The 27,807-nt window shown below is 35.5% G+C and overlaps 1 protein-coding gene across 6 annotated transcripts; it reads right to left on the bottom strand.

The window, feature by feature from the left end:
• Positions 1–1,282: 1,282 nt before the first annotated feature.
• LOC131168644 (transcription factor DIVARICATA-like) lies at positions 1,283–26,322 on the bottom strand. Of its 6 annotated transcripts, none has more exons than XR_009140369.1 (4): positions 24,945–26,065; positions 23,805–24,311; positions 7,698–7,857; positions 1,283–1,514 (listed from the first exon to the last, which is right to left on the bottom strand). XR_009140369.1 is itself a non-coding variant. In XM_058128245.1 (4 exons), the coding sequence occupies exons 2-3, from the start codon at positions 25,364–25,366 to the stop codon at positions 23,825–23,827; spliced, it is 909 nt and encodes a 302-aa protein (XP_057984228.1). In that variant the 5' UTR covers positions 25,367–25,436; positions 25,550–26,322; the 3' UTR covers positions 21,594–21,928; positions 23,805–23,824. The 6 variants fall into 6 exon arrangements, 5 of the variants coding, with proteins under 5 accessions (XP_057984224.1, XP_057984228.1, XP_057984227.1 ...); XM_058128245.1 differs by lacking the exons at positions 1,283–1,514; positions 7,698–7,857 and adding an exon at positions 21,594–21,928 and having other exon boundaries at positions 24,945–25,436; positions 25,550–26,322; XM_058128241.1 differs by lacking the exon at positions 7,698–7,857 and having other exon boundaries at positions 1,300–1,514.
• Positions 26,323–27,807: the final 1,485 nt, after the last annotated feature.

The raw sequence follows: 27,807 nt of genomic DNA, 5'->3' as shown, positions 1-27,807 counted from the left end.
AGGCCTCTTCTTCTATTTTAATGCTAGTTTCTCCCCCTCCTGAATGTTGGCCTCAACTGTCATGGCCTTATCCACCAACTTAGAAAAACTCTGAGTCAACAACGTCACCACTTGTACGCATATTCCCTACCTCAATCCTTCTCAAACCTCCAAGCCTTCTTTGGCTTGTCCGAGATCATGTATGGAGTAAAGCAGGATAGCTCCATAAACTTTGCCGTTTACTATTGTATGGTTAATTGTCCCTGCGTCAAATTTAGAAACTCCTCTACCTTAACCTCCCGGGTGGCAATTAAGAAGTATCTGTCAAAGAAAACCTCCCTAAAACGGCACAAGGTAATAGTTGCAGGTCCTAAATGTTGTACCTCCACCAGCTTTGCTAATCTCCACAACCTTTTCGCTGCCCCCACTAATTTAAAAGTGACATACCGCACCTTCTGCTTCTCTGCACACTCCAACACACCCAACAGTTCCTCTATTTCCTGAACCCAATTTTCAGCTGCGATCGGGTTCGCTCTTCCTGCAAAAGCTAGCGGATTCTTCTAGGTAAACTGCTGAAAAGTGCAATCGTGACCAACCAGTGGCTGATCCTACTTTCTAGAGTCCCTCCAGTTCTCCTTCCTGGCATACCGCGCTATACTTCGTAGCACTGTCGAAGCATCTATATCATCCTCATTGGAAGTATCTATGTGATTATCCCCTCCAGCTATGATGTCCTTTCCCCTGGAATCCATCCAAAAGATATGATAGAAACCGACCTAAAAATTCCACATTTATCTTGGTTGATGCAAGTATGGAATGAAGAAATAATATAACATATGAACTTGTAGTTAAAAGAATCATTTACACAATTCTGCCACAAAACCGTCAAGGTATCGACCTCTGATCACAACTCCGGGACTAAACACCTCCTCACCTGACTGAACATTCCTACTTAAGTTTCCAAGTTCCAATCTCTCAACCCAGAAATGAAATCATCAATGGATTTACCATCATTTTCCTAAAATCATCATTTCAGAAAAAACACCAAGGAAGGTCAAAGGATTTCCGCCTCTAAGCTTCCAGACCAAGACTGGCCCAATCTACTCATTCCTATCCTTAACTTATCTCAACCTATACTCTGGTGATTATCAACTTTCAAAGTCTACAGAACCTAACAAACCTAGGCTCTCACACCACCTGTAACGCCATGACCCGCCACGTGGGCCCAGGGTGCTACTTTAGTGACGTCTGAGTACCTGATACCATGACCATAATATAAATGCAGCGAAAAATAAACGATACATTTTCCAAATACATTACCAAAATTCTAAACTACCTTATACACAAAAGTCTCCAAATATTTATATCACATCCCAAAATATCATACAAAACCAACTAAATCCATAAAACCATCATACACATCCTAGGGGCTTCAAATATAACTTAATACATTAGAGTTCTTACAGACACTCACAAAACTAAAAACAAGCTATCACCCCGCCTTGGAGCTTGCTAAGCTTGATCTCGAGATGGTTCTGAAAAAAATGATAAATTATATATTAGGGTGAGACACTTCTTAGTAAGGAAGACTAAGTTAAAATCAGTGTGTGGTCATCATGAATTTTAGTGTATATAGAAAATAACTAGTTCTCCAATTTAATTGAAAATGACATTTACATAATATACTTGTTCTACATAGTTGAAAATGTCATTTTTCCTTCCCACGGTACAAATCTGTTCAGTAAAAAAATTAACATCATTTACATAAATCAACAGATATGCGTATAAGACAACTCTTTATGACTAACACCATTTACTTCCCCTATGGTACGAGTTGTGCGACCCGAAAGTTGGACTAAGTCTAGGTGATTAGCCTAGAACAAAGTCAAAGTATCCCTCTGCAAGTCCATCTGCAGGCATCCACAGCCAAGCTGCAGGCCCAACGCCCTTACTTCATCCTCACGCAGGCTGTTGGCTGAGACCACCTCACACTTCTATCCAAAACAATGTGGGCACACGTGGTCTAATAATCAATCACTAATAACAGTACCGTGCTCACATAACAACTGATCCATAGGGTTCCTAAAACATATCATGCAATTTAAGTAACAAAAAACGTAATTTAAATCATTTCGTTTTACACTTATCTTTTAATAAAAATTTGGCCCCCGACTGTCAAATAAACCTGGCTCACAACCTTCAAATAAAACCTAGCCCCTGGCCATCATATAAAACCCGACCCTCAACTGTCACATCAAATTCCTGTATTATTCACAAGCAGTTCCAGTATGTTTCACAAACAGTGCCAACATATTTCACACTCATTCCCAAATTTGGCTTCACAATAAACCATATAAATATATTCACCTGTCACACAATTTCAATATTTAAACACATTTCAGGAGACAACCAAGAAAATACTGCATTTCCAGTTCGCGAGATAAATCAAATTTTCCACTGTTAGCTTTGCTGTAATCCCAAGAAGGAAGGTGAATGGTATTTTAAACTTTCTTCCCTAGGTAAATCAACTAGCAACATTATTACATAAACCTAAGGTCAATCTAGTGTGGATAAAATAAATCAATACATATTCAGTGAAAATTAAACTACACAAGTAATCTAATTAAGTATGCACAATAAAGTAGTAAAGAGAGATGACACCAGATATGTTATCGAGGTTTGACAAACTGTTTACGTCCTCGCCTTGGCTCACGAGCAAAAGGATTACACTAATGCTCACTTAACGGGTGGAGCGGCATCTAAATACAACAAGGTCATCTAGCACAGGGCTGACCTCAACCTTTACTACCAATCCTGTCAAGTTGGATTAACACCCCCTCATGCCACGCTTGGAATACAACCAACTTTCAATATAAGATGCGTACAAATATTATACTTCTCAATCAAGCAGATTTACACTAGTAATAATCAATGCACACCAATAATGTAAGAATAATAAGTTCAATGGTATATATGTGCAATCAACACTCAAAGTAATGACTATCTCAATTCAAGCACAAGAGTGTATCAACAAGCTAATCTTTGAAATTATATAAAGATGAAAATCTCAATCACAGTTTAGGATTTCAAAGATTTGTACCAAAAGTAATTAGAATATCTCAAAAATATTTTCTCAATATCAAAGCATAAATAGATATTCAAAGATGAGCTTGTTAAAGGATTTTTGCACACACAAAAATACAAGCTCAATGAGTCTTGCAATAATAACGTAAAGACTCAATTAGCTATAAACCTTTTTCCCACACACATATTTATTAAATAAAATTGGGAGAAGAAACCTAGTCAAACCCTCAATCCGAAAATCAAATATGCAATAAACAAATGAGGGTTTTTAGCACACTATAACAATGAATAAACACTCACAAGACTTGATTTCTCAAAAGAATGGTAGTAAATGAGTGTATAGGGTTTGTATGAAGAAATAAAGCTTAAGAAGTTTCAAAAGATTTTTGGCTTAATCAATATGCTAATTAGGTGCTAATCCAAGCAAATGAAACCATATATATAGACTTGCCCAATTTTATAACCATTGGGGATACATATGGTATTATTAAATTTGTTTAAAAAATGTTTAGGAAAATTAACCCTATTTAACTCAAAATAACCACGGTAAAAATTAAGACAACCCTAGAGTTTTGGGCGCTTGAGCCTTGGTTTGGTCATCTAAATAGACACAATAGAAAAAGTAACTTTTCAATGTTCGGGTGCCTAAAGAAAGGTTCGATTTGCTGACTTAGGTGATTTTCCATTATGTCCGAGGTTCAGTTGCCTGGTCTTGAGTTCGGTTTGCCAAACTCACATGTTCGCCTGCCCAAGGGTGATTTGAATGTGATCATTCAAGCTACCGAGCTGGCGAAAAAGTCAGAGTAAAAATTCAGTTGACCGAGGACGCTATAGTTCTTTTGGTTCGGTCGCCCGAAACCAACTCACTGACCATTCAACAGTTCAGTTGACCAAGGTGTTTTGAACACCACAGTTCGATCGCCTGAAGCCTTACTATTTTAACCCTTTAAGTCCTATTTTAATTCAATAAGTTCCGCTAATAGCATATGTGATTTTGGGGACTAACTTAAGTACAAGTGTAGAGACCTAAGGTCTTTCTAAGGTCATTGATCTTATTAGTTCCTACATGCATGATATGCATTTAACTATTACAGACCTTTCCTATTTTACTATTACAGACCTGAAATGAAGATAATATAAATTACAACAAATGAATCTTCTAGGTTTTTATTCTTCAAGTCTTCACATGCCATTAAATGATCTTGCTAATAAGTTATGACAAATACATCATGCAAAAGTGGGTACAACCTTAAAAGGCTTCCCCTGTCAATATGCATAACGAGACATTTAAAGATTTAAAGTTCAAACATTTTTCAAAAAGTACCCAATTTTGCCTTTTCTCCCCCCTTTTGGTAACAGCAAAAAGGGCTACTGTAAATATAAGGCACGTAAGCAAGGCATTGAGTATGAATCATTTATACGCAAAATATGATTGGAAAAACTTTTTAAAATTTCAGCAACATGTCATTTGAAATTAAAACATTTTCCCGAAAATACCCGTATAGAAATGATTTGATTGAGTTTTAAATTAACAATTTATCCACAACAACCAACTCAAATAGTTTAGTATGATCAAGACAGAAAACATAAATATAACTATCAACATGCTATAAATATGATAGTCATGCATTCCAAAAACACATACAAACTCATAAAATATAGAACAATGATAGAATTAAAGTTCAGAGCCGTATGTTTCTATGTTTAAGCAGCTCCCCCCTAGGTTTTTGCATTCTATCAAATTTCTAGGAGGCATCTCTACTATGCATTAGACCTAACTCACGTCTAATATGTATGAACCTATCTTCCTAAAGGGGTTTGGTGAAAATATCAGCCCACTGCTCATTTGTGCACACAAACTCAAGTGTCACATTCCCTTTCTACACATGATCACGAATGAAATGATGTCTAATCTCAATATGTTTAATTCGTGAATATGAGATAGAATTTTTAGATATATTAATTGCACTAGTATTATCACATTTAATCAGAATTGTATCATAGTGCAATCTAAAATCCATAAGTTGTTGTTTCATATAGAGCGTAGGCAACTGAGTTCTGTTTCTTGGAGAACCAAGAAACCAAAGATTGTCCTAAATAGTGACAAGTGTTGCTAATACTCTTCCTATCAACCTTACTACTGGCAAAGTCAGCATCAGTATAACTAACAATCTCAAATGTCATATGCTTAGGGTACCATAAGCCTAATTCTACAGTTTCAATTAGGTACCTAAGAATTCTTTTGACTGCTAATAGATGAGACTTCTTAGAAGTAGCATGAAACCTAGCACACATACACACACTAAACATGATATCAGGATGACTAGCAGTAAGGTATAGGAGGCTACCTATAATGCCATGACATAGTTTCAAATCAACAGGGATGTCTTACTCATCTTTATCAAGTTTTGTGGAAGAACTCATAGAGGTACCAAGAATTTTACCATCTTCCATATTAAATTTCTTGAGCAAGTCCCTAACATATTTAGATTGGCATATAAAAGTCTCATGTTTAGCCTGTTTGATTTGAAGTCCTAAGAAGAAACTCAGTTCACCCATCATACTCATTTCGAATTCACTTTGCATGCATTTGGCAAACTCATTACACAAATCATCATTAGTTGCTCCAAAAATAATATTATCAACATAAATTTAAAAAAAGAGCATATCATCATTTTTAGATTTGATGAAAAGTGTAGTGTCAATTTTGCCTTGGGTAAACCCATTTTATAATAAAAAACCACTAAACCTCTCATACCAAACTCTAAGAGATTGTTTCAATCCGTATAAGGCTTTGGACAACCGGTATACATGATCAGGATATTTATGATTTTCAAAATCAGGAGGTTGTTCTACATATACTTCTTCATTTATATAGCCATTTAAGAATGTGCTTTTAACATCCATTTGATACAATTTAAAGTTCTTAAAAGCGGCATAAGCAATCAACATACAGATGACCTCCATTCTAGCTATGGGAGCATAAGTTTCTTCAAAATCTATCATTTCTTCTTGATTATATCCTTGGGCAACTAGTCTATCTTTGTTTCTAGTAACTACCTCATTTTCATCCTTTTTATTTCTACAAACCCATTTAGTTCTAATAATAGTATGATCATCAGGCCTAAGAACTAGGGTCCACACTTTACTTCTTTCAAATTGGTTTAGCTCTTCCTACATAGACATTACCCAGAACTCATCCTCTATGGCTTCCTTAATATTTTTAGGTTCTTCTTGAGATAAGAATGCAAAATGACTAACTAAATTTCTTAAGGAAGATTGGGTGGCTACACCACGTGAAGGTTCACTTATAATTTCATTTAAAGGATGGTTCCTAATGAATTTCCAATCTCTAGGTAGTTCTTGAATCTCACTTTCAACTTTATCATTTTCAATTGATTTATCATTTGCTTTTGAATTGATATCCACATTATTTTCAATATATAGTTTATCTAAACATTTTCTAGTATCAATGTCATCTTCATCATCTCTTTTAGAAAATGGATTAGATTCATCAAATACAATATAAATAGATTCAATAACAGTTAATGCTCTTTTATTAAAAACTCTATATGTTTTACTGTTAAGTGAATAACCTAAGAAAATACCTTCATTAGATTTAGAGTCAAATTTCCCTAGGTGTTCATTATCTCTAAATATAAAGGACTTATAACCAAAAACATGAAAATAAGAAATATAAGGTCTATGATTGTTCCACAATTCATATGGAGTCTTATCAAGTGAAGGACTGATTAACACTCTATTCATGACATAACATGCAGTATTGACAGCTTCTGCTCATAAATATTTAGATAATTTATGTTCATTTAACATTGTCCTACCCATTTCTTGTAAGGACCTATTCTTTCTTTCTATAACTCTGTTTTGTTGTGGGGTCCTAGGTACAGAAAAGTTATGTGAAATGCCCTCTAAGTCACAATAGTTTTCTATGCCATCATTTTTTAATTCAGTTCTCCTATCACTTTCTATGTGTGCGATTTTGTAGCCTTTTTCATTCTGAATTCTTCTACATAATTTAGTGAACTGTTCACAAGATTTATCTTTATGAGAAAGAAATAACACCCATGTGAACCTAAAATAATCATTCACAATAAAAAAAGCATATAATTTTCCACCTATACTTTGAACTTGATTAGGGCCAAATAAATCTAAGTATAGCATTTCAAGTGGTCTAGTGGTAGATATGAATTTCTTTTTCTTAAAACTTGATTTTGTTTACTTACCCATTTGACATGCATCACAAATCTTATCTTTAACAAAATGTGTTTTAGGTAAGCTTTTAATCAAATCCTTTTTCACAAGTTTTGACAACAAATCCATGCTTGCATGTCCTAAACGTCTATGTCATAACCAGCTAGTTTCATTTATTGCAGAAAAACATGTAACTTATTAAGAGGCTAAATTATCAAAGCTAGTTATATACACATTTTAATGACGTTTAGCAGTAAAATGTACTTTGTTATCATATTTACTCTCAACAATGCATTTATCATTTTCAAAAGATGCTTTATATCATTTATCACACAATTGGCTAAAACTCAATAAATTATGCTTCAATCCATCAACTAATAATACATTATCAATAATTAGGGAAGGTTTCTTACCAACCTTACCTACACTGATGATTCGGTCCTTGGCATTGTCCCCAAATGTCACATATCCTCCATCCTTGGGAGTGATGGAAGCAAACTTGGCTTTGTCACCGGTCATATGTCGTGAGCAGCCGCTATCCAGGTACCACTTGTCCTTGAAAGACAACAATCTTAAGCACACCTACAAGAAAATCTACATAACTGACGCTGGTCCCCAAATTCTGTTGGGTCCATAAGAGTTAGTGTCTGGATCACCTTTAACTCTCCACACTCTTTTAGCTTTTATAGGTCCATTTCTAAGCGAATAGTCAAACTGAATATGACCAATTTATTTACATTTAAAACATATCATTCAACACCGAGGATCTTTAGGTGGTATTTGGGATTTTGATTCTTGAGTAAAATGTCCCAAATAAAGATTAGGTTGTCTTACATTTTCAACACCATTAAATCCAAGACCTTCTTTTCTAAGAGTGTTTATTTTGGCTCCAAGTAGTTTTTCAAAATTGCGTTGACCCTCAGTAAATTTAAAAAATAATTTTGAAGCTATCCTCCAATTTTCTCTCAAGTTCATCAATTTTCAAATCTTTTTCTTTAAGAATCGAGGCATGAGAGTTCTTTGCAATTCAAAACAGTTTTGACCAATTTTCACATTTCTTTTTCAAAACATCATTAACCTTGGTCATTTTGTTTAACAATTTAAATTAATGAATATAATCATATTGCAATTCTTTAAAAGTAAGCATGCTATCAGAATCACAATCATCATTAGAATAATACGAAGATAATGAACAAGAAGACAACACCTCTTCATCTCAAGCCATCAGGCACAAGTTGGCTATCTTAGAGTCGCTGCAATCTGAATCTGAATCACTACTGTTTTGTCTATCCCACTAGGTACTGGCTTTCATGGCTTTCTTCTTTTTCCTAGACTCCTTTTTCAGAAACGTACAATCAGGCTTGATATGCCCGACCTTGTTGCAATTGTAGCACGTGGGTGCATTCAATTTTTCTTTCCTTTTACTAGGCTCTCCCTTCTCAGATACTAAATCCCTAAAATTTCTGTATGACTTACTGTTCTTCCTAAAGAACCTACTAAATTTCCTAGTAAGCATAGCCATGTCATCTTTAGATTCAGGTTCACTACACTCACTAGATGTATTAGTAGACGCTTTTAAGGCAGTCACTTTCTTCATTCTATTGTGCTCATTTAATCTCTCATTAATAGCTAACTCATAGGTGATAAGTGAACCTATCAATTCATCTAGTGACATAACCTTAAGGTCTCTATCCTCAGATATGACCGTAGCCTTTGCTTCCCTAACAGTAGGCAAACCCCAAAGGACTTCCTAATCATCTCACACGTAGGATAAGTCTTACCTAATGCATGCAGTGAATTAATGATGTGCATGAATCTTGTGTACATACACTGAATGGACTCACTAGTGTTCATCCTAAATGTTTCATACTCATTAGTCAACATATCAATCCTACTATCTTTTACATCTCTAGTACCCTCACAAATGACCTCTTACTTATCACATATTTCTTTAGTAGAAGAGCATGTCATAAATCTATTAAATTCATTTACATCAAGACCGCAATACAGATTATTCATGGTAGTGGCATTTATGCTTAGAGCTTTCATATCATCATCATTATATTCCTTTTCAGTCTTAGGAACTCTAGTTTCACCTTCAGTTTTCATAAGAACATAGTTTCCCTTAAAGACAACTCTCCACACCTTCCAATCAATATTCTGAAGATAGATGTGCATCCTCTGTTTTCAAAATGTGTAATTGACACCATTGAAAACCAGAGGGCATGTGGAAGAGAGTCCCTTAGGGAAATGAGTTACATTGTTACGAGTCATCTAAATCTTTTGAAAAATAACTATTAAGTCTAAGCTACTAAGCTTTGATACCAATTGTTAGCTTTACTATAGTCCCAAGACGAGGGGTGAATTGGTATTTTAAAATTTCTTCCCTAGGTCAATTAACTAGCAGTAGTATCATACAAACATAAGGTCAATCTAGTGCAGATAAAATAAATCAATACATATTCAGTGGAAATAAAACTACATAAGTAATATAATTAAGCATGCACAATAAAGCAGTAAAGAGAGATGACACAAGATATGTTATTGAGGTTCAGAAAACTACCTATATCCCTGCCTTGGTTCACAAGAATAAGGATTACACTAATGCTCACTTAACGAGTGAAGCGACACCTAAATACAACAAGGTCAATTAGCATAGGGTTGACCTCAACCTTTACAACCAATCCTTTTTAATTGGATTAACACCCCCTCAGTCCATGCCTAGAATACAACCAATTTTCAATACAAGATGGGTACAAATGTTATGCTTTTGAATCAAGTAGATTTGCACCAGTAATAATTGAAGCACACCAATAATGTAAGAACAATAAGCTCAATGGTATATATGTGCAATCAATACTTAAAGTAATGACTATCTCAATTCAAGCACAAGAGTATATCAACAAGCTAATCTTTGAAACTATGTAAAGATGAAAATCTCAATCATAGTTTAGGGTTTAAAAGATTTGTACCAAGAGTAATTAGAATATCTTAAAAATATTTTCTCAATATCAAAGCACAAAGAGATATTCAAAGATGAGCTTATAAAAAAAATTTTCACACATAAAAATACAAGTTCAATGAATCTTGCAATAATAATGTAAAGACTCACTTAGCTATAGGATTTATCCTACACACAGATTTATTAAATAAAATCGGGGGGGAAAACCTAGCCAAACCCTTAGTCCGAAAATCAAATATGCAATAAACAAATGAGGGTTTTTAGCACACTAGAATAATGAATAAACACTCACAAGGCTTGATTTCTCAAAGGAATGGTAGTAAATGAGCGTATAGGTTTTTTATGAAAAAATAGAGCTTATGAAATTTTAGAGGGTTTTTTGCATAATCAATATGCTAATTAGGTGCTAATCCAAGCAAATGAACCTCTATGTATAGACTTGCCCAATTTTATAACTATTGGGGATACATAGGGTATTATTAAATTTATTTTAAAAATGTTTAGGAAAATTATACCTATTTAACTCAAAATAACCACGGTAAAATTTAGAACAACCCGAGAGTTTCGGGCGCCTGACCCTTGGTTCGGTCGCCCGAACATATACGACAGAAAAAGTAACTTTTCAACGTTTGGGTGCCTCAAGAAAGGTTCGATTTGCTAACCTAGACAATTTTCCTTGTCGCTTGGTCCTAAGTTCAGCTTACCAAACTCACATGTTCAGTCGCCCGAGGGTGATTTGAACGTGATCATTCGGGCTGCCAAGTTGGTGGAAAAGTCAAAGTAAATATTCGGTTGACCAAGAACGCTACAATCCTTTTGGTTCAATCACCTGATCATTCAATGGTTCGGTCGACCGAGGTGTTTTGAACACCACAGTTCAGTCACCCGGAGCCTTACTATTTTAACCCTTTAAGTCCTGTATTAATTCAATAAGTTCCGCTAATAGCATATGTGATTTTGGGGACTAACTTAAGTGCAAGTGCAGAGACCTAAGGTCTTTCTAAGGTCATTGATCTTATTAGTTCTTACATGCATGATATGCATTTAACTATTACAGACTTTTCCTATTTTACTATTACAGACCCGAAATGAAGATAATATAAATTACAACAAATGAATCTTTTGGATTTTTATTCTTCAAGTCTTTACATGCCATCAAATGATCTTACTAATATGAACCAACACACAAACTTGATAGACATTAAATACTTGATTATTTATCATAATCAAAACAGGGTATGATTTCAGATTATTTATCTTCACATTACATTTCCTATGTCAATGATCTTACTTCAAAATATCGTACCATATATCCTACGTTTGTAAAATCCCTGCTGAACGGTTGATTTTCAAAATAATCTTTGAACTCATAAATAAATAAATATATAACAGTTTAATCAGTTCATATTTAATAAAAATATTGACTTAACTTAATCTCCTTACCTGAATCTTGAAAAAGTCTGGTAATAATCCTAACCTATGCCCGCGGCGTTTAGAACACCAAACCCCGAAACTACATTTTCCCAATTCCATCAGTTTAACCACAAAATTATAATTTCCTTAATATTCCTAGGCTCACAAAATTCCTAATGACTATTTTAACATTTCTTAAGCCTATAAACTCCAAATAAATGATTAAATTCTCAGATATAGCAAATTTGCTAAATTCCATAAATCTTACCCCTAGCCTTGGAGTGGTGCCTGGAAAACTCAGTTAAAAAATTTACTCCACTAGACTTGTAGAAAAACGCTCATAGAACATTGTGATGGTTTCTGATCGTCAGTTTGCTAAAGTTTTAAGGAGAAATTGAGAAGAAAGAGAGGTCACCTTACACCAGGAGTGGTGCCTACGCCACTCTTACGACAAAACCACTCCGGTAGGGATGTCAGTGGCGGAGAATGAAACCCAGTGGTATTTTCCATTTTTCGATCGACGCCCATTTGACTAACGAAATCGAGGAGAAAGAGAGAGAGAGAGAGAGAGAGAGAGAGAGAGAGAGAAATAAGGAGGAGGAGAGAGAGTGAAGGTTTCAGCCATAGAAGTCTTATGCGAGGGGGGGCGAATTCCAACTCTCTAGAATTCTAAAAGTTCAATTCCATTTGGATCCTTCCTTAGGAAGCATCCTTAATGCTTTATTATATAAATATAAATCTAATGTATATAATATTATTATTATATTCATACATACATATATATATATATATATATATGACATTATTTATTTAATTAGTTCAATTTAACAATATTTAATTAACTAATTAATTAATTAATTATTAATAATAATAATTTAAATTCTTTTTTTTTTTTTTTAAGAATCACACTTACATATTATTTTTTGGGTCGTCACAAAGTCAAACTGTAAACCTCTATAGTACAATTGACCCCCTCAACCTGGTTTGGACTACAAGGGAGCTCTTCGTCGCTCGTCTGGGCACAATCGACAGTCATTCCACACTCTATCTAAAATGTGTGGTTTCACTATCTATACTGTATTAACTACAGTATTATGCTCTATAATTTGTTCTGGTCCATCAGGGATCTGATACTATATACTATGTCTCTATATTATTGTTTTACCATGATTTTGTATAAATTGAAATAGCCATGATTTTATATAATAACTGTAAATCATAGCTCTATAATAACTGTATATCATGGTTCTGTAATAACTGTAAATCATGGTTCTGTACAAACTATAATATCACAGTTCTGTAAAAACTGTAAAAATTTATGTATTAAATCTCTGTACTATATCTGCTATTTCTAATGCCACACAATTTAAATGAAACTCTTATACTATAATCTGTACGAGAAAAATTGTATTTTCTTCCTATATAAAAATAATATATATCATTTGTAAAACTTTCCTATATCCCATAATTTCTGAATTTTCACAAACATATAACAAGTGTAAAATTCAAATCCTATACTCTAGATTTTATATTATGTAATATCAAGTAAATCATATGCTAAAATCCCATAAACACATGTTATACTTAAATTGATAAAATTCTAGAAATTAACTAGCTTAATTTATTATTGAGAGGCCTGCTAAAACTCTATACTCACGCCTGTGGCGTTCGAAACTCAAAAAACCCTGAAATCATGTATCCCCCAAAATAATATCACATTCACATTTTTCCAGACCCACATACTCCATTTAATCAATGAAACATCAAACAATCAACTATTTATTATTCTTATCTCATTCCCTGAGGAAACGCCCGCAAGGACCCTAAACTTGTTCCTGTGGCGTTCACACCAAAATCATGTATTCCACAAATCTCAATTTATTAGTTCAACTCTAGAATTATGTTCATATTCACATTCCTAAACCTATACACTCATTAAATCAATTAACCACCAATTAACACCATAATCACTTCCTTCCTCAGTTTTCGGGTGGTGTATAGGATCCTCCAAACACAATTCTGATTCGGTTAAATTGACGAGGATCATCGTTAGGCCTTAGATACGAAGTCTGATCGTCAATGGGGAGAGAGAGAGAGAGAGAGAGAGAGAGAGAGAGAGAGGGTATTAAAAGTTTTGTAAAGAAAAATGACCATGCAACCTTATATAGTATTCTATCCTTGACAAAAACCGTTGACGGTTTGGTCTTTAACCAAACCGATTTTCACTGTTTGCTCTTAACCTGGTCATGGTAAAAATACAATCGTCGACGGTTTTCATAGCACTCCAGAAAACCGTCGCCGATTTGGTCCTCATCAAATCATTCTTCTCTTTTTCTTTGTTTTTCTTATTATTTCGATTTTTCGAGTCTCTATAGTTTAACTGCATTTGACAAGATAGGTAAAATTGTTCTGTATAAATTTGAATAAATCGTAAATCAACATAACATACTATATCATACTAAATTTCTGTATACATATAAATCATCTTCCACATATGTATATTACTGAAATTATGCCCTAGATGGATAACTATATATTATGAATTAACCACACATGATTCAAGTTAGGTGACCCGTGGGCTGGACTTAACTCTAGCTGGTCAACCAGGTTATGTCAAACATGACATAATTACGCACGATTGCCCACCCAACCTGATCCACCTATCCTACTCTCCGCAACACTTCTCAGGTCGACACACAGTGGGTATCCTACTCTCCGCAACACTCTGGGGCTAATCGGCCTCCAACCCAACACTTTCTGAATAGTGTGTTTGCACTGTCGGCTATCACCAACATGGTCCGCCCATCTTACTCTCCGCACACCTCTCGGGTCGGCACACAAGGATTACACTGTCTGATATGACTAGTTAGCTACAGTACTATGCTATATAATCTGTTTTGGTCTATTGGGGATCTAATACTATATAGTACTATGTCTGTATATTATTATTTTACCATGATTCTGTATAGATTGAAATAACCATGATTCTGTATAAGTTGAAATAACCATGATTCTGTATAAGTTGAAATATCATGATTCTATAATATCTGTAATAATACTGTTTTAATGATTCTATGTAAAATATGTCATAATAATCATATTTCTTAACATCTGTTATAAATATATCTAGTCTCGACATATACGCCGACTAAATATCATGACATATACAACGGCTGAATATCATAACATCTGCGCTTGGCTAAATATCACAACATCTGAGCTTGGCTAAATATCACGGCATCTGTGCCGGCTGAATGTCATAATATACTGAAAATATAATTTTTGTACTATTTATAATTTTTCTAAAAACTAATGTGAAATAATGTTTATAACGTGAATTCATAATATATTCTAACATACCATTATTTATAATAAAATTTATACTCATGCCACACACAAGTGAGTACTACTCTGTAATAAATTATCTGGTCTGAGAAAACATATTTTGCTGACAAAATAAAATTAAATCTATTTTCAAAGTTTTCTTAGTTCAATATCAGTTTTCCCAAAAACTATACTAAATCGTATATAAATTTTGAATCAAATACTGTATATTCAATAATTAATTTTTTGAAAATACCTAACTTAATCTATCCCCTAACCTAACTTATTAAGAGACCTGCTAACAACCCTAAATCCACATCCCATGGTGTTCGAATCTCAAAACCCTAAAATTATTTTTTCCCCAAATTAATCAAGTCAATCCCCAGAATATTTTTCATTTAACATTTCCTAGGCCCCATATACTCCAAAGTAACAATTAAACCCTAAAATATCTTACTTACCCTAGTTTTGGAATGGTGCTCCAGAACCCCAAATCGTGATTCTGCTCCGATTAAGTTGAAGAGAATCCTCCCTAGATCTTCATGGTGGTTCCTGATTGTCAGATCAGACTTAAACGAAGCCAAAATCGAAGAGAGAAAAGAGGGGGCTCCGTAGGAGAGAGAGAGAGAGAGAGAGAGAGAGAGAGAGAGATTAGGTTTTCATTTAACAAAAATGGCTTGCAGGTTCTTCTTTAATTTCAATACTGCAGAGAACCCACTTGACGATTTTCTGCACCCCTCACAAAATCATCGACGGTTTGAGTTTTTAACCCACCCCTTTTACTGTTTTACCTATAACTGGCCCGTAGTAAATACAAATTCGTCGACGGTTTTTCTGATCTCTCACCAAACCGTCGACGATTTGACCTACAGCAAATCAAAAACCTTATCTTCTCTTACTTTCTCATTAATTCTATTTGTTTTCCGAATCTCTACAAATAGTGTCTACTTTTATTCTTTTCCTGTGCTGATGTACTAAAAAGCCACCAAAGCAAAATAATTGTGACGTCTCCCTCTAACTGAGCCTTTTCCTCATTTCCCCTTTCTTTTTTTTTTTTTGTCCCACTGTTAAGTTGCTTAGTTTATCACCAGCATTTCCATGCAAGCATGGTGAAGAGAAGAACCAGAATATTCTGAACAAATAAAAGAGAACAGAAAGTCCAATTTTGAAGTGGTCTCGAATAGGGGGAAAAAAAAAATTATGGCGGTGTGAGACTAAGTTTGTGGTCCTAAATATGCTTAAAGGCCTCAATAAACATTAGAATAAAGTGGTCCAAGTGCTTTCTTATGCAACTTGCAGAAAAAGCCACTCCTTTTAAAAAAGAAAGTAGCTTGTTTTGTCATTTGCCAAAGAAAAAGTCCATGAGAATGTTCATATTGCTCATATTGGCTTGAATTCATTGTCTAGTGGGTGGGACCAAAAATAATGTCTGCGCCTTGGCCTTTCAAGGCAGCAAAGGTGGTGCCAGCTGCCATCAGAAACAATCACAATAAAAAGGAGCAGAAGGGAATAAACAAATTAAAAAATAGAACAGTGCAACAGAAAAATGGAAATAATTTCTGTGTCATTAGCAGAATGCCATTCCCATAGATTTTGATTAAAGTTTAAGAAATAGGGAATGAAACTGTTTTCTGCAACGAAACAGGCCTTTAACCTCCTTAAATATCAAATCTATTAATTGAAGATTCTGGAAGGAGCAGTTGAATGGATGGAATAAACGCACAAAGCAATGGCCAACTTGTCTTTCATCTCTTCTAGTCTACACAGTGCAAGAGGCAGGGAAATAGTCCTTCTAAAAGAATCATTGGACCTATTGACAAGATGGTTCCAGAAAAAATTAATCGGCAGTGTCCTTGGGCATGCTACAAAATGTAGTAGAACATGATGGAAAAGGAATTAGTGAAATATATACTCAAGCTATCAACATAGGTTGGTTCTACATATATTCTTTTCACCAAGGTCAAAAGGACTCCAACTTGCTGTCACTGATAACCACATCAGCATAGAGCTTGGGTTTCCTCGCTAGCACATCAACGAACAGCACAAAGTCAAACACTAAAATCTAAGAGCCCAGGCAGAGCCGTATAATCTTCTTCAGTAAAGAAAAAACAAAGACACAATCACTTCATGGAAAGCTAGATACCCCAGATCCACGCGGTTATGCAGATAGAATTGGATCCGGAGATAAATAAAACCATCTCAAATTTTCATTAGTTAGTATGTTGCCCTTGGGAATCAGAAAATTAGTGATGACTCTTGAAGCTTGCAAAAGGAATGTGGGAGCATTTGGGCTGCAAGAAAAATAGATTGGAGGAAAGGAAAAAATCCTGGGGCAGAAGGATCCACGGGACAAGAAAAAAAAATTGAAAAAAAAAAAGTATTGAGATATGGATTGAATATTTAAGATGCACAATGGAAATACAAATACAAGTCCATGCAACCATCCATCAAACAACAACACCATTTACATGTTTTGGCAAAACCACAATCCACTAAATCTTACATAAATTTCACTATGAAAATACAAAATACCACCATACACTCTCAGATATCACGACCCACCAACCTGCTCAATCCATGCCCATTGACCTGATATACACTTCTCAGAGATGTCCCTCCGTTTACCCAACCCCCCAACGTTGTACATGTCAATCAAAAAACTTAACGGGCGCGCGAACCTATAACTTCTTGTTGACGAGACCAAGAATAAACTCGTCGAAAATCATTCCACTCATCGCGACCCAGTTTTCTGCTTTCGGTATCTCATCCACTTGAACTTTTGGGCCTCTCGTGTATCTTCTCGTCAACAACACAGCACACTCTCGACGAGGCCTTCTATCTCTCCTCCTCGATTTACAGATGTCATAGAACTGTTAGCTAGCCAGTCCCCCCTATTGTGCTGCCCATTCATGTTTTCCTTTCTTCTTTGTTTATGAAATCAAAAGCATAAGAGTCATACCTCAAATAACAATACCCACCTTGGCAATTATATGCCCCTTAGGAGAATCTCAAAAAACATGTCTAGCTGCTCCACCTTGAACTTGAAACGCTTGGTTGGGTATGTCTCCCTTCTATCACTTGGAGACATGGAGTAAGTCCAAGCAATGCTTGAACTTCTTAGACGTAAGTATTTCGTAGATTTATCCACTGATTTTCAAATTTGAACTTTCCCTCCAACCCAGCTACCCAAAGCAACTCATTCCCACACCCAGTGGAACCTCAACTCAATATCTGTTTTAATCATGTCTATGTGCTTCTCGCCAAGAAAATGGCACTTACTATCACAATCAGCAATCACTTCCTTTTGTGTAACCCCACCAGCTCTCTGACTAACCAAAAGTCTAGGCTCCCTTTGCAAGCTTTTCGGCCAACTTCCATATCTTACTGCCTCAGTCGTGGATAAGCTTTTAAAGACTGTACCATGATCTCTAACCCCCGGGGTCCTCCTACAAGGTGCAAACAAATATCCATGTAGACCTTCTGTTATTTATATCTCCAGCAGATCAGCGCAACGAACCCCAGAAACTGAAAGACACCCCTCATTTCTTACCGACCATGATGTCATAATAATCCCAATTGTACCCTATAAGTACTCTGTAAAAAGTATCCTTTGATGGCTTCCCAAATGCTGTCCTTCCTGGATTAAAAGAAAAAAAAACTTACTTACGCAAGCCTCACTCATCACCGCATGACCAATTGTGTCTTGTACACACCATGACATACATATCCCCCTCCCCCACAGCACTATCATAGGACCTTTGACATGGTCCCGGATTTCCTCGTTCAACTTAGAGCAATCTATTAGATACTTGAAATGATACTAAAGTGTATACCCGGTCTTTGCATTAGTCATGCTAAACCTTTCAACACTTTTTGTAACATACCCCGCCCGAGATAGTCCTAATCTCCTATAGTCTATCACGATAAACCCCATCCCAGTATTTCTGGTTCGAACCAGATCTTTCCTCGTCCAATTCCTTTACCACAGATCTTTTACTGATTCACCTTCAGTTAAAATCTTTTACAACTAATCAAGATGTCATTCTGACGTACTATAACAGAACATAAGAGAACCGTCCTTAAGTTTGCTCATATACACGCAGCGTCTACCGCACATCCTTGTAGCCCATTTTGATCATTAAAATCAACCATTTATACCATTGCTTTGGAGACTTTTTCAGTCCAAAGAGATTTCTTTTCAACAAGCAAACAAAATTTTCTTTTTCCCAATTCAATGAATCTCTCCATTTTACCATATAGATTTGGGTTCCTCAAGTCACCGTAAGCAACAACCGTTTCCGCAGCTTTGTTTCCAAATGAATATCATAATGAGCTACCAACCCCAACACAATTTTGATAAAAGTATGTCGGACCATTGGAGAAAATATCTCATCATAATTTATTCCCTTTCTCTGTGAATATCCTTTTGCTACCAACCGTTCCTTGAATTTCTCTCCTTCCTATTCTGAAATTGTCTCCTTCTTCCTATATACCCATTTGCAACCTATCAGTCTCTTTCCATCTGGAAGCTCCACCAAATCCCAAGTTTGGTTCTTATGTAATGATTTCATCTCCTCAATCATTGCACCCATCTACCTATCTTTTTCCTGTCCGTGTACTGCCTCTCGAAATGTAATTGGATCGTTGCAACTAGTAAGGAAAGCATAAGATACTAACTGTTCAAATCCATACCTTGATAGAGGTCTGATAGTGCGTCTAGATCTCCATAAAGGAATATCGTCAACTTGTTGGTTTCCCGAACTAGAATTCCCTGCAACCATAGGACCATGATCATTTCCATTGCCCTGAGTTTCCAACTCCACCTGGACAACATGTTCATCACTGCCCCAGCTTTCTGGTTTATGTTTCTGTTCATCATACCCTTGAGTACGTTTCACCATAACCTTTTCATCAAAGACTACATTCCTACTGATCACTGCCTTATTTGCCACTATGTCCCACAGCTTGTACCTCTTTACACCCTCTGGATATCTCGAAAAGATACAACGACGAGATTTTGGGTCAATCTTAGACCTCTCCTCACTAGAAATGTGACCATAAGTTGAACACCCGAATACCTTTAATCTAGAGTAGTCCACTGCATTTTCTGTCCAAACCTCTTCTACCTCTCTACCCTCTAGTGATGCCATTGGTGATCGATTTATCAGAAAACAAGTCATACTCACTGCCTCGGCCCAAAAGTTCTTCAGTAGCCCTACATTTAATCTGAGACACCAAGTCCTTCTAGAAAGAATCCAGTTCATCCGTTCTACCACACCATTTTGCTAAGGTGTTCGGCAAACTGTAAAATTTCTCTTAATGCCCTGCTTTGCACAAAACTCCATAAACTAAGAATTAGCGTACTCGGTCCCATTATTCGACCTTGAGTATTTGATTATCCTTCCTGTCTGGTTTTCCACTTTAGCCTTCCAAATCTTAAACTTGACAAATGTACTTGATTTGTGACGCATAAAGTAAAAACAGACCTTTCGTGAGTAATCATCAATGAAACTCACATAATAGGCATGTCTACCCTTTCATGCAACTCTAACCGGGCCCCAAACATTTGAATGCACATAATGAAGAATACCCTTTGTCTTGTGTTTAGCTGATCTGAACTTTACCCTATTCTGTTTTCCAAGAACACAAATCCTGCAAAATCCAACTGACATGATTTCAAACCTTTCAAAAGTTTCCTCTTTCGTTATCTCCCTTCATGCCATGTTTTCCCATATGCCCAATATGCATATGCCACAAGACAATCTCATCTGATTCAGCATGTACGACTGCAACTCCACCTACAGTGGTAGTTCCCTACAATGTGCAAATATTCTCATCCAGTTTCTACCCTTTCATTACAGTTAGATTACCTTTCCATACCATCAGAACTCGACATTTGGACTTGTAATTAAAGCCATTACAATCCAAAATACCGAGTGATATCAAACTCTTGCTCAACTCTGGTATATGTCTTACATTACACAACGTTCTTACAGCACCATTAAACATTTTTATCTTTACATTTCCTATGTCAATGATCTTGCAAAAAACATCATTCCCCAAAAGAACTGATCCAGAATTCACTAACCTGTAAGTTTTGAATCACTCCTTGCTCGAAGTCATATGATAAGAAAATGCCTAGTCAAGTATCCAAGAGTCTGTTAGATTATCCGACCCTGCTGAAACTGATCGAACATCACCATCACTATACGCTGAACCTCCTTCTTGAACAACATTCAAAGATTTTGAAGTACCTTTATGTTTTTCAGAATTTCTCTTCTTTCAATCCAGACACTCCGGTTTCACATGCCTCTTTTTACCACATTTATAACACCGGATTTCTTTCTTCTTCTTGAATTGATTTTGAGATTTCTGACTTAATCTATTTGGATTTTCCCTTGCCTCGCTTCGTTATTAGCTTTATCACCGATCATTCTCCTTCCATCCATATTTTTCATTTTTGATGAAAAGTTTAGAAAAAACCCTTGTTACCCGCATCTTTAAACACGATGTTTCTTTTCCCCAGGTAGGAGCGGTTACAAGATTTTCATAGGTATGATCGCCGGCAAAGAGTTTAACACATCAAAGTTTGTCACCTAATCAAACTTTAACATCAATCTCATCAATCACTAATATTTGATTGAAAACATTAATTGTTGATCGAATTTGATCTTTCAAACAAAACATTTTAAGCAATACAATGTTGCCTTAAGAAGAAAAGTGTATGTTATTAAGAGATTTGGACAAGTACCAACTCTTTAACTTTCGTCATATAGTCGTTAGAGAATCCTCCTCCATCGCCCGATAGAGTAGTTTGTCAGTCAAACACAAGCGTATTGTAGAAGCAGTCTTTGCTTTCAAATCTACCCATGTTGCTTCATCAATTCCTTCTGGTTAAGTATCAAGTAGAGTCTTGGTTATTCCTTGTTGCACAAAAATATCCTTCACTCTCCTCTGCCATAAACCAAAGTTCACAATTCCATCAAATTTGATGATGTCAAATCTTGCAGAAGACGATCCCAATGTCATAACAACTTCGCTCTAATACCAATTTGTTGAGAATTGATCGATAATTGCAGATGTACGTGGAATATAAAACAACAAACCAATAAATGCACACAATCAGAACAACAACAACAACAAATTAAACGTGATTTACAAAGCCTACATCCAGGGAGCAATACACACACAATTGTCACTATGAAAATTCAAAGTAGCAGACACAATACACTTCTTCAAATGATACACACACACACGCCTTCTTAATACATGCCCAAAATGACATATATAACACTCTCTCAGAGGTTTCCCTCCATTTACCCAACCACCCCAACATTCCAATTCAAAATTCAAAAAACTACTCGCAGCCCAGAACTTCTCGTCGACGAGAACGGGGGATTCATCGACGAGACAAAGAAGAACACTCGTCGACGAATCATTCCACTCGTCGACAATCTCATTTTTCTACTTTCGGTATCTCATAAACTCTGAACTTTTGGGTCTCTTGAGATCTTCTCATTGACAAGCACAAGACACTCGTCGACGAGTCCTTGTTGTCTCCTCATCGACGATTACAAGGCACTCGTCAACGAGCCCCTGCTACACTGCCCCTTCATTTTTTATTTTTTATTTTTTTTTTGTTTATGAAATTCAAAGTATAAGAGTCACACCACAAACAACAAAAAGGAGAGAACAAACTTGAACAATACTTTGGAATTAAATTATCATTAAGTAAATTATTCAATAATGCATCCAATACAATCTCATTCGTCCCCAGAATGTAGTTAATTAAGATGACTGATAAAGCAACATATTGTCATATTAGGAGAAAATGGATTCTATGAGATGTCTTGAGTGTACCTTAGACTTAGCATTAGTCAAGGTTAAATTTCTCATTCAATCAACTAATCTCTATCATGAAGTTATAAATCCTATTATGCCCTGAATCATCAGGGGAATGCAGTCAAATTTTAACATGTCATATTGGTTGAATGCATTGCAAGTCAGCTGGTATAGACTAAGCATATGATGATGTCCTATATCATACAAGTCAACTCCCACTGCTTTCGTGTACACAAATAGGAATAAGAGTACCAAATGATTTAATGTGTGGAATTGTGGTATGTCCTTCAGAAATTTTACCTCATTCCTTTCCTTCAGCAGTAATTACTCGTTTAGATTTGGAAATACAATCATGGACTTGGGGAAAAGATGACAAAATTTATGCAGATAATCTTCTTGCAGAAATTAAGGGAGGAAATGAGCAGGGAATTTTACCAAGTTCTCCGAGCAATAGAATAACTATAACAAAGTTTTTCAAAAACACTTGCTTCAATGATTCTTGACAATATTATTAACAAACTTAGAATAAACCATTCCTGGCTTAAACATTCTAAACCTTTGAACTTGTCCTTCAACACAATTATTCCACTTATGCCCGTGTTTTGGCCGTATGTCAACAGGGAAACTGCTAATTTATTTAATGACAATAAATCCCTGTAATAAGACAGCCCACCATCTAAAGCATTTTTATTCCCAAATGCTGAGCTCAAATTGTAGACTTATTCTCATCTATGAATGCCTTCTAACTACCTTCAAATTCCCTTAAAACATAAGACATCATCTTAAGTGAGGTACAGAATAAATTTTGGTAAAATAAGCTTCCGTTGGTTTCACAGTTGAGAACCTGAATTTTAAGAGCATAACCAGCCATCTCTTTCTAACCAATTATGGTGGAGTTTGAAGCCCTGAATAGAATATTCACATAAACCATGATAGAGCATGGACTGAGCAATCCAACTTCACCAAATATGATAAGATGTTGCAATACCTGTAAATTCATCCAGGAAGTCACTCATGTGGTGTGGACCGCATATGAAAAATTGCATTGTAAGGCCCAAAGTGAGACCCTTGAAGAGCGCCTCCATGCAGATTAAGTTCCTCAAGCTTGACCCCATATGAAGAAACCCCACAAGAAGGTGTGATGAATGCGCTAACATTAGCTGTATTGAAAACCATGGATGCTCCTTCATTTGCTTGCTTTTGATTAAATAGGGCATTGCTAGCTATATTTGCATGCTGCTGCGCAACTACAGTACAGTTTTCTGGCGATGGAAGTCTCCTATTGTCTGGTGAAGGAGAATTAGTTTCTGCGAGAGAGACAGTAGTGATATCATGGATGCTGGATCTTCTCTTATCCTTCCCTCCTGAAAGCTGTCTGATAAAGTACTTCTGAGCATGACTAGCCACCTGAGTTGGTGTCCTCGTAGTCACGAAATTGCGAGAGATGTTTCTCCAGTCCCCCTTTCCATACTTTTTGAGACCCATCAGAAACAGCCTGTGATTTTGCCATTAAGAATTCAAGACCACATCAAAATACTTGATGAGATACTTAAACCTTCGCCGTTTGCATGAAAGAAAAGGATCTCTAATGAGGCATGTCACACATGTTTTTTTTTTTAAATGCAATGTACACAATTCATCAGAATAAAATATGGTTAAAAAAAAAACGGCTCAAAAAAATTTCAGGAGTTGCCAGATCATTTAAAATTCAAAAATTACAATTGTATTCTGGATTTCCCACTTGGTCGCCAAGAAAACAAATGAAAAGAAAATAATAGAAAATCTGCATAGATTTTGCCATGATAAAAAAATCTGAAGTTCTAATTTCCTTTTCTTTCGGCAGCTTTCCCAGTAACCAATCAGATGCCTGTCCATCCGAAAAATACAAATAGGTACGAAAGCATATTTGCTTCTAGCAGAGACTAGCATGTCAACAGCAGCTACTAGGTTTTCTAGCCATTCAACATTGAATACCATAGAAATAATTAAAAACTTAATATCATGCTTCTTCATTATAGTAACATTAATGTGCGAAACAAAAAAGCATGTGGTTTTCTACCCATGCTGCATTGGATAATCATTGGAAAACATGACAAATTAGCATAAGCTATGTGAGGAATTCAATTACCTATGCTCTTCTTCTGTCCATGGCACCCCTTTCTTCCTCTCCTGATCAGGGGACTTCCAAGAACCCCGCTTCCCTCCAGGACTGTGAAATTGCCTCAACCCATCAAAGCCTCGATTGTTCGACCACTCCAAAGTGAAAGAACTGCTTCTGTAACTGGGAATTGGGATAAGACCTGCTTCTATGTCACTAACATCTTCTTCCAATTCCCTGTATTGTTTGATCACATCACCCACAGTCTTGCCTGGGATCATGGCTGCTATGTTCAGCCATCGATCCGGGGTTTCTTTATCATACAAGGCAAGCGCATTCTCAAATCTTTTGTTCTCTTCCGGGGTCCAAACTGCGCCCTTGCTCTCCTCAAAAAACCAGTTTGAATTCCAAAAATACGAGACCGGTGAGAGAATTTCAATTCCACGATTCATTTTTAGCAAGTAATTACAGTGAATAATTTGACATTGGTAGCGAACCAAAGAATTACAAGTTACAACTACCCTGCAATTCGTAAAAGAAGAAAAAAGAAAACCGGAAAAGAAAATCAGAGAAGATGGGCAATTCAAGACAGAGGAAGGATTAAATAGAGAAGCATTTGCAGGGAATATGAATACCCTCTTTCGCGCAATAAGGACCCAAGGAATCCAGAAAAGAGTCACCTCTCCAAAGTCCAGGGAAAATTCAACAATTAATAGGAAAGGAAAAGCAAATCTCGCTCCTTAAAGACCACGCCCAGAACGCCCTAGCAGATCTAAGAGTACTAAAACAGCATAAAAGAACAAAACCCAGATTATATTTAACGGGAAAAAGAGAGGCCTTTGAGAAATTTGAAGAGTTCAAGTTGATAAAAGGGAGGTGGATTCAGAACTTCGCTCTGCAGAAAACCCACGTAAACAAAATGAAAACCCAATGAAAGAAGCAGTAAGCAGAGAGAGAGAGAGAGAGAGAGAGAGCACAGATTCTGAAGAATCTAAGCAGCGGAAGTGGGCAAGGTACGATCTTTCTTGCTTTTTCCTGACTACGGCTATAAAGGAAAAGAATGGGTAAATGGAGGAGAATCCAAATTATGTGATTAACCAACTTGTGCCATTTGCAAGAGGAGGTTTACAGAGCTGGAAATTGGAATGAGTAGAGAGAGAGAGAGAGAGAGAGAGAGAGAGGCAAAGGTGCTGTAATATTACGGAAGCGTTACAGAGCTGAAAAAACGTACCTTGTGAGCGAGAAAGCGGGCACATCTGAAATCAGGCGTTAAGAATTAAGAAAATTTTGAGCGGACTTGTACCCAAGAAAAATCGAAAAATCAAAAGATCAAATCAATTTTGATTCGTAATTTCTTTTTCTTTTTTTTTTGTTAACTTGAAGTTCAAAAGCATTCAATAATTTTGTTTAACTAAACGAAATCAATATAGTAAGAATATATAAGAAATTTATCACATAATTACCTATTATGTATTTAAAATATATTTTAAGTGAATTGGTTCAATTCGGATAAATGGATATATTGACTCCAAAATTTGATTATTTTGGTTAAATTTGTAAGTTTAATTTAAACATGATTTAATCATTGGATCTTCGAAACGCATAATTGTATATAACAAATAAGAAATTCATACCTTGATTCATGCTTTCTAGTGAATATCCTTGAACTGTATTTCTATCTTACAACCTTACGTTTTCTTGTGTTTTTCTTAATTTGATGGAAAACTAGCACAAGCTTCCTATGATAAAATAGGATCAACCTCAACCACCTTTATATACTGATCACTTCCATCAAGCAATTAATTAGTTTTCATAACTTATCATAATTATGACTTTTCAAATTCCGAAAAGTCATTAGAAGTCATTATTGTAAATAGACTCTTCATATTTGAGAAATCAATATTATTATAACATTATTATATTTAAAAATCTTTCATATCATGTAAATAAATATAATCACAATTTAAAACCTTTCATATTACTATTTTTTTTTTACTTTTATTTATTACTTAAATAAATATAATCATAATTTTATTTGAGGCAATTTATTTATGTCTTACATTCTCCCACTTGATTCAAGTAAAATCACTTAACATAGTTGATCATAACGCGCATATATTAGTTATTATTAATATGTAGAAAAATTGTGGGAGTCATGACGGTTCTATATCATCTTTATTAACATGGTTCCTTTCATACACTGCAATATAAGTTCCACTACATATAATGATTTTTTAGTTGAGAGACATACATTAGGTCCAACTTTAATCCTGTTATCATTATTCCATAACAATTATGTATACAAAATTGAAAATAGAAATAACAGAAACATTTTCATTATCGAGCTCAAATATCAATTGAACAAAATACATTAAGATTCAATAATGTCTATCTTTTCAACATGACCAATAAATGTTTTTGGCGGGTATCCTTCCGTCAAATGATCTGCTATCATACAATCGGTGTTAATGTGTTCAATTGACACTTTTTGTTTCTGTACGTCTTCTTTAACAATAAAGTATTCCAATTCCATATGCTTAGCACCCTTAGAATACTTATCATTCTTAGAGAAGAAGACAGTTACGGAATTATCACAATAAATTTTCAGCGGCTTGGCGATACTATCGACTATTCCAATTCCTAAAATAAAATTCCGCAACTAATTAGCCTGAACTGTAGCCTCAAAGCAAGCTACAAATTTAGCTACCATAGTGGATGCAGCAATTATTGACTGCTTTGCACTCTTCCATGAAATTGCTCCTCTGACTAGCAAGTATACGAAGTCAAATGTGGACTTTCTTATATCCACACTATTGACTCTATGAGTTCAATCCTGTTTTGATAATAACAAATCACTTGGTATTTGATCTGCGCATTGAGTTTGTGAACATGA

This window comes from Malania oleifera, chromosome 11 (assembly GCF_029873635.1).
Source record: "Malania oleifera isolate guangnan ecotype guangnan chromosome 11, ASM2987363v1, whole genome shotgun sequence".
Lineage (NCBI taxonomy): Eukaryota > Viridiplantae > Streptophyta > Magnoliopsida > Santalales > Ximeniaceae > Malania > Malania oleifera.
Note: the sequence above shows the minus strand (reverse complement) of the source record. Positions and strands in the feature narration are given on the sequence as shown.